The 15225-nt window shown below is 33.1% G+C and overlaps 1 protein-coding gene across 1 annotated transcript; it reads right to left on the reverse strand.

Annotated features, from left to right (window-relative positions):
- Positions 1-391: 391 nt before the first annotated feature.
- Positions 392-3694, reverse strand: LOC110647044 (multiple C2 domain and transmembrane region protein 10). Its single transcript, XM_058149839.1, has one exon. The coding sequence runs from the start codon at positions 3500-3502 to the stop codon at positions 437-439; it is 3066 nt and encodes a 1021-aa protein (XP_058005822.1). The 5' UTR covers positions 3503-3694; the 3' UTR covers positions 392-436.
- Positions 3695-15225: the final 11531 nt, after the last annotated feature.

Consider the following 15225-nt stretch of genomic DNA (forward strand, 5'->3'; position numbering starts at 1 on the left):
TTATATTACACTATATTCAATTATATCTTTCCCAAAAATGCACTTGTAGATGTCAGAAAAATTAATTACATTTAGAAATTTTGAACCTTTCTGCAAGCCTAAATTGAGTAAAATGGAGGAAAATAATTTTGAAGTTACAAACATCAAATTTAATTTCTTTTTTTTTTTTTAGTTTATAATTATTTGTATATTTTTTACATACCAAATACAACTCTAAAAATTAAAAGGAAAAAAAAAATCTTGCAATTTTTGAATTTCAACTTGATGAAACTTTTAAATTGAAAGAGTTTTGAAAGATTGGGGTTTTAATTATTATAATTTTTAGTATATGATTAATTTTTAGTATATTTATTTTGTTATATATCAATTAAAACAAATTAATTATAAATTCCACTTGAACCTTGCACTTCCACATTACATATTAAAAATCATCACTCTACAACAAACTATCAGCCTTGGCAGGCAACCTCCTGAAGAAATTCAAAGCCCTGCAAGGCAACCTGTTCCTAAACCTTGGCGGCCTCAGCATGTACAGCCCCCAGAAGGCCACCACAACCCTGATAGGCACAGCATAGAATCCAACAGCTGCAAACAAACACGTAACAGCAAACAAGAATGTGGCTCTTGGATCTCTCCAACTTAGCAGTGCTTGGGCACGTTCACCCTGTGTAGCCATATCACCGACCACTGTCTGAATCCTCCCTGCCACACTCCTCAACCAATCATACCTCATTCTTACTATCTCCGCACTTCGAGTAGTTGGGAAGGAATCGAATTCCTCATTCAATTCGTCAAGATAAACATTCTCAGCATAAGAAAGCCTTGTATCCATATATGGTGGGTGCCGTGGCCTTGACCGATATCGCCAAAGCCCCAGAAATGCCATGTAAAGCAATATGGTAGGAATAATGAGCTCAGGCATTGCTATTAGCAGCAGGAAAACTAGAAGAAACAAGGCTGAGTACACCGGTTTGTGCCAATTGCGTATAGACTCCAGCCACCGACCCATGTCAACCACACCAGAGAGCACGTTTATTAGTCTAGCAAAGTTAGCCTTGCTTCTTCTCATGCTCCACATATGAGAGTCATGATCAAGCATATACTCCACCACTTCTCGCCCCAGTGGTGGCTCTGCTCGGCTTAGCCTTGATGCCACCACATTCATTGCCTGATACCTCAAGGCCTCCAATTGATTCACACTCAATGGTTGCACATAGTGCATCTTTGGTAACAGTGGCAGTGTGTACATGTGCAACATGTTCGCCATATTAACACAAGAAAACCTTACTGCTAAATGAAGCTCGCCCATCTTTTTGACTCCGGTAGGATGCAGCATTAGGAGCGGATAAGAGTGAGTATAAACCCTGTCTGATTCGAGAGTTGATAGCCGAATTCTAACTTTTCCGATTCGAGAATCACAGGCATTGTTAACTGCATTCTTTTCGGCATGGCAATTATCAAATACCCCAATTGTGATGACTGTGCAAGGATCAAACACTTCCCAAGTGTACTGCTCATTCCATTTTGGCGATAAGCTATCTACAACCGTGCGAGTTCTCACCCATTTCTGACCATACTTTGTTACACAGTAAGCATTTGCAGACTCTCCTTTTCCTTCCTTGAGTTTTGTTGGCACAAGTCCTGATGCTCCCAAAATTCCCATCTCAAGCACACCGATGTGAGGCTTCCATAACTGTTTTGCAGTCGCTTTAACATCACTGCTATACATTGTAGCCTCATCAAGCACATGGTAACCCCCATCAAGAGACACCCTGAGGTGAATTTTAGACCCAAATCTTGTCATAATTTTTGAATCAACCGCACTACCAAGATGATTATCAAGATTGAACCACCTAGAATCGACTTGTTTGTCGTCGTTACGCTTCTCAACTGCGGTTATTGGAAGCAAAACTCTGCCCACTGTTTCCTCTCTTCCTGCTCCAACACGGTCCTCAACAGAAATCACCAAGTATTCCTCAAATGGGTCTGCAACTACAAACAACAAATCTTCATTCCAATAAGGATTGGACATGCTCCTGTTGGGGTTGGGCCCCGCAATTTTAGTCCTCAAAATCTGGTTTCCCACCAGGACTTTGATGAAAAGCTCCGGGAACCTCATCATTGGAGACCCATTGTCCCAAGGAACAATATCTTGTGCTTCAATAACAGATATCCTTAAATACCACAGCTTTGGTGATAGATAAACCTTGGATTTGATAGAGCAAAGCCCATCAAAATGCACATTTGCTGCCTTCGAATGCCAAGCCTCAGCAAAAGCCTCGTCAACTTGAGTCCCAAACCATATTGAAACCATCACTTCACCACATTTAGCTTTATTCCCTTTCTTGTCCTCCATTCTATACCATTGTGGGGCTAATTGGCTATCCGGTGGTACTCTTCTTGGAATCTCATTCAAATCAAACGAAACACGGCCCAAGTAATCATCTTTGTTACCTTCTTTGACAAAAATCTCCACCATTGACGACTGCATGCAATCTTTAGAAAATGCAAAAACTTGGTCCCATTCCATATTGCTTGAACCCACCCTTTTTGTGATCCCTCTGTAGTTCCCTATCTTCACCTCACCCACAATTTCACCGCCACCAAACAATGTAATATCTTTAGCCTTTACAACTTTAACATAAAGATACTGCATTTGCTCTACAAGATCATAAGTTGCACTAGACTTGTCTTTGTTTAAAAGACCACCACCAAGGTGCGGACTTGTCTCTTTAAGAGAGAACTCGCTAGACATATTTGTATACAGACTGAACCCATCGCCGCCGCCGCCAACAACGCCACCCGGTGTAGTGATAACCCGGCCGCCACCAGACCCAGGAGCAACAGGAGTAGGACCAGTTGTGATAACAATATGTTTGATCTCACCTGAGTTTGGCTCCACAGGCTTTGCATTGTTTTGGCCTTGCTGTTGCGTTTGCTTGTTAGTTTCTTGTGTCAACTGCTGCTGTTGCTGCACTATAGCCGGACTCTGCTGCTGCAGCTTCTTGCTCTTCTTTGAAGAAGCAGACCGGGGACCAGAAGAGCCAGAGACTACAGCTCCATTACCCAAGTCCACAACTTCTTTAACCTCTTCTCTTACAGATACATAAAGCTTCAAACTTATCTCCCCCCTCACATGAGAAAACAAACTTCTTTTCTCCAGAGTATGCAACTGCACCATTTTTTCGCCTTCTTTAGCAATGCTTGAACCAGAAATTCGAACTTTACCTAGAAAGTTTCTACTATTGCTGGATCTTTTTTCATTAAAGACATTGACCTCTATGGTTCTGTAAGGAAGATCTGCAACGTCCTTCACATTAAAGACGAGCTTTTCATTCCAAATGGGGTTCAAGTCTTTGTACTTAACTTGGGTTCTGAGTCTTTGGTTCTCAAACTCTATCTCTACAAATGGGGAAGACGAACCTTCTCCATCTTTGGGTATTAAGTTGTGGGCTGCCACCACCTCCACTACCAGCTTCTCTTTGCCTGCTGTCGCGTCCATGGCTGAAGCTGTTTCCTTGAACAGGGAGACAAAAGAAGATGATGAAGTGACCAGATAAAGGAAAAATAAAGAAGAAGAGAAGCGCAAAGGAGACAAATTGGGAGGCTCAAGAGAAGCTGAAAAAAAAAAGTTGAGCAGTGAATCAGAAGAGAGTGCAGAAGTGTAGCAGAGAACAAGTTGATCCGTGCAAGACAGTTTACGAGAAGGAAGATATGAGTTGGTGATAGGAGAAACCTTGTAACTATACTGTTACATAGAGAATGTGTTATATACGCACCAATGGTTCGTCCTTCAACCAGAGCGGATATAGTGGGACCCATAACATTCTTAACGTTAACCTGCCTTGTAATAAAGCCCATGGATTCTTACTTCTTTAATCGAGGGGTCAACCGGAAAGAGGCGAAGAGGACCATAGCGCGTGGTACACACAAATTAAATTTTCAAGCTTTTCGAGGAAATTCAGCCTGGAAAGGTTAGTTTTAGAGAGCATGAAAGAAGAATCCTTACAGATTTTTTCCAGTGAAACGGAAGAACCTCAAGAACTAAAGCACTGTTCATTTGTCTCGAACTCCAATTTTTCTTTTCTTAACTTAAATTTTCCTCTCTTTTCTTAAGAAAAACAATACATTTTTGGGTTTTGAGTTCTCACTTTGTTTTTTTCTCGAGAATGTTTTCTTTTGTCTCTTCGCAGCTTCTTAGGCGCGTGTAACACGGATGCAGGTAATACTGCACCTTGTTATCACCTATCCCTGCCATCTGGGTCCCACCTCCTTCCCCTCCTAAATTTTATTTTTTAAAAATACAAGCTGAAATTTATATATTTAATTTATTTTATAATTATTAATATTCAAGCTTTGTTTCATGAAATTCCTTAATTTTTTTTTTAATTTTTAATTTATGAATAATTGAATCTAAAATTATTCAATTACTAATAAATTATAGTATTGTTTTCTTAAAATGGATAAAGCAATGAATAATTCACAGCGTGTCATTGTTGTGGTCCCACAAACCCTTTTAAGGCATAAATATTTTACATTATTTCACACGCGTGGTTGATTGTACGGCCGATGAGCCAACACTCCACGCTTTGCTGGTTTGTTTTTTCCAATAGGGGATTTTTATTTTTTCCCCTTCTCAAATTTGATTAACCAAAGCATGCAAAACTGGGGCCTAAGATTGAAATTATTAACCTCATTTTATAATAAAATCAATTTGATTTAATTCAAAATGATTTTAATTAAATCTAAATTTAGACATTTAAATATAAAAATTTATTAAAATTTATATTTTTATAAATATTTAATTTAATAAATTTATATAATTTCATTTGTTTTATATGATAAAATTCATAAAATTGTATGATATTTTTTACATAAGAAAAATATTTATAGAATCACTCATTTATTAAAATTAAAAATTTTACAAAATTCTACATATTCTATATAAGAAATTTTAAAAATATCTTATATTAGATTATAAAAATCTCTTACATATTATAGTATATAAATTTACTTATCATAAGTTATATATATGTACCCATTTCTCTCTTTTTGTCAATAAATAAAATGCGTGCAAATATAAGTTAGTAATAAAAATTAATTATTATTTAAATTATAATAATTTTAATCAAATTTTAATTTTTATATAATTAACACATACATACTCTATATCCTCTCACAATTTGAAGAGACCTAAAAGCAACACAATTACCCATATCAAAAGCCTTTTCAATTGTTGGAGTTGATGAACTATGGGAGGGTCAAAACCAAGGCTTTCAAATTGAATCGATGAAGGTAAATAATTTAAAATATAAAATTTAATTGAAATTTAATTAATATATTATTACAAGAAAATTAATTATATATTACTAAATTAATTATTTTAAAAAATAATAGTATTATAACTAGTAGTTTGATGTATTTTATAAATAGTTATTAAAATAAAGCTAGTTAAATTTTAATATGCATGTAATTTAAAAAAAATTCAAGATCTTTAATTGAAATTTTAGATTTTTCTAAATTGAGTGGATAAATTTTTAATGGGTATATGCTAATTTTTTTTATGTAGTCATGTTCTTTATTTTAATGTTATTTCTATTTAAATATGATTATTGTTGATATCAAAATTGAATAGATTAACACTATAAATAAAAGCATTATAAGAGATATTACTCGACTTTAACCCATAGATGAAGAATTGATATAAAATTTAAAATGAAAGAATTGTTGAGGGCTTATTGAGCATATAGTGAGGAAACCTTTATGGTATATTGTAAAATTAAGGAAATTTACAATTTGATTAATGGTTTTTGCTTATATTATACTTTAGTTCTTGAATTTAGAGAAATTAATTATTTACCCTCTGAATTTTATACTATACTATACTTTAGTCTTTGAATTTAAAAAAAAAATATTTAATTTTTTTAATTTAATTATATAAAATAATTTAATCTCGTAATTTTAATTTTTATAACAAAATTACCTGTTAATAGACAGGTACTAAAATATGATATAGTATAAAATTTAGGAGCTAAATAATTTAATTTTTAAAAATAATGAATTAAAGTGTAATATAATGTAAAATCTATGGACTAAATAATTAAATTCTCAAAATTTAGTGACTAACATATAATATAAGGCACAATTAAGGATCAAATTGTAAATTTTTCTAAAATTAAAGTAGTAAATACACCCTTTGTGTTTGGCCGCAGGCTGCTAGGTATCCACCCACTCTTTTTTTTTTTTTTTTTGAACTGCAAATATTGACTATTGCATTTCAAGGCCAATAAGGCAAACTTACAAATTGAGTCCAATTACAACATAGTAGAAGAGAAATTAGAGACCCACAAATCAAGCCCTGCAATCAAACAAGTCCAAATCATGGTGGCCCACCCCCAATATAAGAACCCTAAACAGACAGAAAGGGCACAGAACCAAGAAAGCCATCCATCTACCACGACAAACTTGATTGCCGATTTGGAAAATGGGAAGAGAAACATTTCTTCATCCTCAACCAAAGCTCCAGTGAAACATCTGAACAGCCAAAGCCCTCCCAGAAAAACACAGAAGCTTAGACAGCGTCAGATCTCCAAGGCTCCACCACCCAACATTGAAAGCATAGCTCAACCTCTCCAGGAAAGTGACGCAGCAGAGCTCACTGGCCTCTCAATCTCATATAGCCTTAAGGATGAGCTTCCATAAGAGAAGAAGAAGCATAAATCCCCGGAGTTGCAAACGTCCCCTTATGATCATCCCTCCCTTCAAGCAGAGCACAATAATTGGACCCAAGATAAAACCAACATATGCTGCAAATTCATCTTCTTACTTGCAGAACATCAACACATCACCCTCTCCATGAAGATCCAAATTCTGCTATCAACAAAACAAAACCAAATCTATCCACCCACTAACTATGCTCTGTTTTTGTGCAACATGCATGGCTTCAAGTAATCTTAGAAACTATAGTATCTGTTAATTAATCTGTCAAACTTTTTATTAATTAATTAATTTTATCACTAGGCCAAAGTTTCAATGGGTGTAATATTTTTTTATTGTTTAAATCAAAAAGTTTCTCTTTTAAGTATTTTTTTAAAAATACATTTTTTTTAATTGAAAAAAACTGCATGAATATTATAAATAAAACAAAGTTTTTATTGTAGAATCAATGGCTATCCCATTATTCAAAGATGCAAGGCAGGCCTATCTAAAACTTGGCTAGTGAATTTGATTAGTGGGCCATGAAATATTTGGTATTGGGCTTTGTGAACTGAGCATGTCTCATTAAAAGGTGATTGAGACCATCCAATCCAATCCATCACCTAAGTCTCCGTTCCCTTTTCTTTTCACAATTCTTCTGTTTTTAAGAATATTTAGTTGGGTAAATTTTTTGTCTAAATTTAATCTATGAATTCAAAATATAAATATATAAAAATTATATATTTAATTGATAGGCTTTATTATATATCTTGTAAAATCCATTTAGTTGGTACTTAATTACAGTTTAGCTTTAGCTCCATAACTTCATAATTTTTTGGAAAGTTTTTTTTTAAAAAATGAAAAAATAGTAATAATTTCAAAATATATAATAATAATTTATTTTCCTTTCCCACCTTTCTCCTCTCCATTATCTCTCTTCACCAACCCATTGATTTTGTCAACAAATTATATATATATATATATATATATATATATATATATATATATAATTAGATTCTTTAACACATACTATTTAAAATATATTTTTATCACAATGGGAATGGACTTATTCTAGGAAATAGGCCTAACTAATTGGATGAAGTCAGTCACGAGTCCATATCTTAAACATTAGACCAGTTGAACGACCTAAACATAACCATGATTTGATGAATCAACGATCTCTTATTAAATTGTTGATCTATACTTAAATTAATCATATAAATGGATTAGATATGACCTTATTTGATATCACATCACCATCAAAAATGAAAATTCCCCTTCTAAACTCTTCATTACTCATTTTTTTATGTAAGGTGCAGCTAGAATGAATTAGATTTTATATTTGTATTTAAATTTATATATTTATTATATACATTTTAATTAATTTTATATAAATTTCAATATTTGTATTAAATTTATTTTTATATAGATCAAACTTAGGTTATATTTGATATGATTTAATAAAAATTATAATGTAATTGTAATTATATTACATATTTAATTACATCGTTTGGTAATATAAAAGAATTTGATGTAATAAAATTGTAATTCTATAATGTAATTAAATATACTTAAAGCAACACAATGATAGTTACATATAAAAAGTATATATAATTATGGTTACTTTGTTTAATTTTTTTCATTTATTATCAGTATTACCACTACCATCACCCGTCCACCACTACTATTAACCCCACTCTGTCACCATCATCACTACCATCCTATTATCACCATCACTGCCACTTGATCACTGTTATCACCACTCAACCACTATCACCTCTGCTATTATCTAGCCACTACTTCACCTTGTTATTACCATCTAACTACCGTTGTTACTATTGCCACCACCATGCCTACCACTTATTATTAATCATTAGAGCAATTATCACTTATTATTAATATTATAAATAAATTAAATATTAAAATCAAAATTATTATTACATTACATTGCTTATGTTATTAGACAATTACGTTATATCACATTATAATTTTGATTGTATTAGATAATTAATTATACTGTATTACATTACGTTGCTTAATTGTATTTTCATGGTAGGTGCGGCCTTTTACATGCTCCCAATATATATAACCATTTTTATACACATTTCCACTAATTTATTTTTTTCGAAATTGAGTAAAAGTTTGACGTTTAATCGGTTGACCTTTTCCTTTGAAGACAATTATATCAAGATGTTAATATTTGACCTATTGTTTAGGACTAACGAAGTAATAGTTAATGAATCAGTTAACTTAGTGAATACTTAACTTGGTGAATATCTAACCAATGATTTAATGTTTGATAACAATTTGTCAAACATAATTATCCAAACATAGTGTAAAGGAGAAGCCCCAACATCCCCCACCATCTCACTTTCATCATGAATATATATATATATATATATATATATATATATATATATATATATATTTTTTTTTTTTTTTTTCTAGTCACCCATATTGCATAAGAAAATATTAAATTATAATTTTTTTTATAAAGAATATACATAGAATAGGGACAATACACACTTCACAACAAAATTATGATAGTTTTTTTAAAAGCATACTTAGTTATATATCCTATTAAGGCATTTGGAATAAATAACATGTGGATTAGGTACATATAGACTATGGAGGTTAGGAAAGGGTGATATGGGTACTTATATGGCTACGACCTATTCAAGGGTACTCATACGACTATAGGGGTTACCTTTGACTACTTGTCTATAAGGCAACAAAATGTTAGAGAGCTAAGGGGATTCTCCTACTTAGCCCTCCGATGTTTAAGTTATAATAGGATAGGAAATAAATGAAACATAAGAAAATCAGAGAGAATGAATATAGGAAATAAGAGTTCAAAAAATGTCTATACTTACCTTAGTTAATGCTTATACACAAGTTCCAGCCTAATAAGGTATCGCCGCATATAGGGATTCATACAAGTGGCCTTGTAATATTCATAATAGGTTTCTAAAATGTAATGAAATGTCCCCTATGTGTTATAATTGTTCTGACTCTTCTAAAATGGTGGTTATTGTAGAGCCTAACACATGTAGATCACTCAAATCTATCAAGTCATAGACCTATAACACATCGATGGTGGATAATTAGTTTATATTAATTTAGCTGACTAACATCTTATCATTTGATATAGATAAGCGGAGTTCTTATTATATAGACAAAATGTTTCTATCACATTAACTAAGCCAATTCCACACTAAAGAAGCTGCATTAACTAAGCCAATTCCACACTCAAGAAGCTGCATCCACTTATGCCTTGAATATGGATGATCTCGATAATTGTTGTATGACGACTATATTAACTATATAACAACCATTGTATTGTTATAACGATCTTCTATTACATAATCTACTCATGATAGCTGTTTGTATTTTATTTTAAGGCATTCGTATGTAAATTATATGAGTTCTCATATACGATGACCCCTCACGTTATATGTGTCGCCCTTGGCTCAATTCATTTATATTATATCAACTATGTTAAATTAGGATGTTAACACCACTCAAAATTTGACATTAAGGGCAATCATAAAATTCAAGGATTTTTATTTTCCCTTTAAAAGAGAAAATGATACTCCATCTCAAGCAACAATGACATGTTCTTATAAAATCTAACTAAGCTTCTATTTCTTTGTCCATCACTCTCCACTTTTTATTTCCTTCCCTTTTGACTTTTTTTCATGTGTTCACAATCACCATGTGAACCCAATTGTCACTATCATTACTTTGTTAAGCATTTGACTCCGTCCGTTAAGGCGGTGACGCCCTATGCGTCACAGACCAGCTCCTTGCGCAAAATCCCATCAAAGTCTCTTGTCCATCCAACGGCTACTATTGCACCGATCACACCTCCCCTCATGTCAGCCGTCGTCTTCCTTCTCACGTCGCACGTCTAAGTTGCCATCCATCAATACAGAAATTGGTGTCGTTTACGCGCTTTCAAATAAACAACTTCCAGCCTAAGCCCACTCTCACTAACACTCACTCTCAATTTGATTGGTTGTTTAAGTGGGGCTCGCTTATTATCAAGGAAATTACTGAACACGTAGCTTATTGATATTGGGCTGTTTTCCAAATTTACGTGACAATTGCAGCATGCATTTATTTTCTCACTGGATTTATTATTCGTATATATTCCCTCTCTGTAGAGATTAGATCCTCGCCGTCAGTTTCCAACACGGAATGACAACAACAATAAACAATAATTTACGTATATTTTACCTTAATGCCCTTACAGTTGATAGAGAATTACGATGGAACCACTTAGAATTTATTTATTTGTTTATTTATTTTAAAAGAAAGTAATAATAGCGCAAGCTGTGCACATATATAAAATATTTTTATATAATCCTTTAATTAAAAGTAGAAAATTATTTTAATCAATAAATTTCACTATAAAATTATAAGAAATTATAATTTGATCCCTAAATTTTTCATTTTTTTCAAATACAGCCGGCACTCTGCCGAAATTTTTCTAAAATTTGCGAAAAAATAAAAATGAATAAAAAATTTTACATGACTTTTAAACTTTAATTAAATGTTTTTTATTTCTACAAAAAATGCTCACTATTTTCAAAAAGTAAGAAATTTGTTTTAAAATCTCTTGTAGTGTATTTAATGGGTTATCGATAAACGGAGTCGGTAATTCATTAGGTATACTATCGGATAATGTTACACCTTACAGAGGGGTAATATGTGACACAACTGGCAAGTCAGAGAGGGAGGAACTCAACCCCAACAAGTGGAGGAGATATCTCACTAGACAAGCTAATGAGACCATAAAGCATATTACTATATTAACTGTGGTTTCAAAATGTATTTAAAACAATTTCTACACGCAAAACATATTTATAAGATCAATAAACATATTTAATTGTTGTAAATTCATGCACATGGTTGGCAACACATTAAATTCACAATTTACAATTCTCAAAACCATGAAATAAATTCTTAAATGCATAGAAGAAACATAATTAAATTTTACAAAGTCACTTAAAGAATTAAAGTTCTTGTACCAGAGAAAATATAAACGTCAAGTTCATGCAAAACCCATTATAAATTTAAAACATAAAAATTAGGCTAGTTGTGTACAAACCTCACTTGAATATCTTTATTTATCATAAACCTTCTCTTCCTTGGAAGTCTCTTTTCTAACTGAAACACATAATTAAAAGATTTCAATATCCATCCAAATCACTTCTACTAATTAATCCAACAATTTAAAATTTGCATACTTACTTTTACTTATAATTTATCCTAAGAGTGGAGTTCTTTGTATTTGACAATATTATAGTTACTATTAATATTACTATTTATTTAAAATATTGACTTTTTTATAAATAATAAATACAAAATTTCTAAACACATGGGTCTACCACATTTTGAATTTCAATTTTGTTGGCATTGGTTGCTAATTAGAATTCAATGCCTATTAAGAGTAATTTCAAAATTTTAGTTTTGGTCTCTTATGTTTACTGTTCCATTGGACTAATTTACAATAAAAATTTGGCTAAACTTCCTCCATCAAAGTTATTCTTTAATATGTCTAGTTTAATTTCCTTTTGAATCACTCCATTTAGAGTTTTGTAGCTCAAGTTATGACATTTTTGCCATAACTGGCCAAATTGGTCAAATTCCAAAATTCTGGGCAACTTTTGATTCTGGCAGATTTGGCAACATAATTTTGGTTAGCAATTTGAATATGTTATGGTCAGAATTTGGGTTTGTATTCTTCATAAAAATTGTTCTACTAGGTCTAATCTTTCCAATGGTTTAAAAATTAGGTCATTTGGATCTCTCTACACAAAGTTATGACAATTTGAACATGTACTATTTATTTGATCAATTCTGTCCAATAACAAGGTACCAAATCCAGATTCAAGTAGATTTTAGGTTCACTTGGAGGGTCAGTTTTAGAGCAAGGTTTCTGCATGAAAATTATTACATTATGACCCTATTTTCATCCCCAATTGGCGTCACACCAATTGGAGTAACAGAATTCAACTTATGGCCTTTTAAGTGAACAGGGGTCATGCTGTTCAGAATTCAACCTTACCATATTCATAATCTAACTCAATTCCAATCATCAATTCACAATCATATGCACACCAATTGACCAAAATTGAGCATTAAAACATCAATTGGTCATCAATCCTCAAAATCTCCAATTTCTCCTAAAACCCTAATCACCATAAACCCTAATTCTCCCAATTCCCTAATTCACATAAATTCACTTCACTACTCATGCTCAACATCTCATATAACATCACAAATCATGTTTAATTTAATTAAACTCATTAAACCCTAATTCCATCAAGTTGGCCGAATTCCATACAACATTATTCATGCATGATTTTTCACTTTTCCAAGAATTTTTCACTAGCATAATACCATTTCCATAAGCATAAACCAATTTAAATAAGAAGAGAGAGAATTACCTCAATTGACCAATCTCAAAGCTTCAATTTCTTCAAGTTTTCTCCTTCCTCTTACTTCTAATCTTCCTACCAAGGTGTAATTTAAAATTTTCTCTCAAGGAACTATGGGAAATATGAAAGAAAAACAAAGTTTCAAAAGCTTATGTGAATGAAAATGGAGGGAGAGAGTGATGGAAGGTGGTTCGGCCATGCTTAGGAAATGAAGAAGATGACACTAATTTACTTTAATTAGTTTCTTATATATCCTTTAAGTGTGTTTGTCAAATTTTAATTGGGTAGTAATTTTTTAATTTTTTTTATTATTGCATCATGCTTGCATAATGATGATGTCATAATTCACTAAATTAAATTTCTTTTCTTTTCTTTTTTCCTTTTCTTCCATATACCTCTTCATGTTTTTAATTATTTTTCATAATTTTAATTTTCTATATTTTAATGGATCTTTAGGCCAAGAGTCACCTCTAAGGGTGAATTAACCATATTGCCCTTTATCAATTTGATCGGTTTTTCCAATAGCTCTAGGTTGCTTCCTGAAATCTGATTCAATTATTTAAACTTGTTCTCTATTCTTTTTCTGTTGTTTTCACATTACCATTAACTTCACAGAGTCCCACACGAAATTAGGGTAGTGACTGAGCTCGCAGTCACTTCCCAGTTCGGTCACCCATCACTGTGACCTCGGCTCATTTAACCAATTATGCTTTGTTTTATTGATTTTCATTTTACCTTCATGTAATTGTTATTAATTTTTGTTCATAGCTTTTCTAGATGACTTAAATATATTTTTAAACCCCTAGACTGTCTGGACCGACACTAGTCACCGGAACAGTAGGATGTACGAAACTAATGAATATAGGAGTATTACAATTCTCCCCCCCTTAAAATAAATTTCATCTCGAAATTTACCTAATGTCAGTCTCTAAATAACCATGGATATTGTCTCCTTATGTCTTTCCTACATTTCCATGTAACCTCCTAATCCAATTGATGGTTCCATAGCACTTTAACCAAGGGTATCTGTTTATTTCTCAGCTGCTTTACCTCTTGTGCCAAGATCTTTAGGGGTTCCTTATTACAAGTTAGGTTTGAATTTACTTCAATTCTAGAGGTAAAGTAAGTTTATGTGCTAATGAACCCATTCTTCCTAATTTCGTGGTAGTAACACCCCAAATTTTTAAATTTATTATTTTGTGAGTAATATTAATATTTTATTTTATTTAAATTTTAGGAAATTATTTGAAATTTTTCAGATTTTAGAAATCAGGTTTGATTTCTCAAAAATATAAAACTTTGATAATTTTTAAAAATTAATTTAAAGACCACGTGGCAAAACTAAAAATATATTTGGACCCTACGAATTTTTCTGAGTTTTCTAGAATTTTTTCGGAATTTTTGGGCCTCATTTTCGGTCCCAAGGCCGAGTAAAAATTCAAAATTTTGTATCCTGAATCGAACTGGCCGAATCTAACCTGACCGGATCGGACCGGTCGAATCGGACAGGCCTCCCTCCTTTTCTTATCTTCCCCGCACGTCCCGACCCTTCTTCCTCTCTCTCCCGTTTTCTCTCTCCTCCCTCCTCCCCACGCTGGCCAGCCACAGCCCCAGCCTCCCTAGCTCGTCGGCGCGCCGCCTCGCCCTTCCCTCCTCACCAGCCACTGCCTGGAACGCCGGGAAAGTGGGCGCGAAGACACCCGATGCGCAGCGCGCCGCTTCAGCTTCCCGGTCAATCCGGCCACTGATTGGGCCGGGTCTTGTGTCAAACACCATATACACCTCGAGAGCTTTCCATAGACACCAAGAACACCAAAATCCATCGAGCGGTTTGTCCAATTTTTATCCGGGAAGTTTTAGTCCATTTCGACTTTTGGGCTAGATTTCTCGCAAACCGTGAACCCACGAAAAAATAGAGAGTACTAGAACGCTCCACTCTTCGAGAGCTTCGCGGCAATATAAATTTCAAAATTTTTCGACACCGTTTTTCAGTGGGTCCCACAAAACTTCGTAGTGTTTTTCCGAGCATTAAATGAGCTTAGAAAATTTCGTAAAAATTATACACTAACCCCCGTGTTGTGGG

Source organism: Hevea brasiliensis, chromosome 7 (assembly GCF_030052815.1).
Source record: "Hevea brasiliensis isolate MT/VB/25A 57/8 chromosome 7, ASM3005281v1, whole genome shotgun sequence".
NCBI classification, from domain to species: Eukaryota; Viridiplantae; Streptophyta; class Magnoliopsida; order Malpighiales; family Euphorbiaceae; genus Hevea; species Hevea brasiliensis.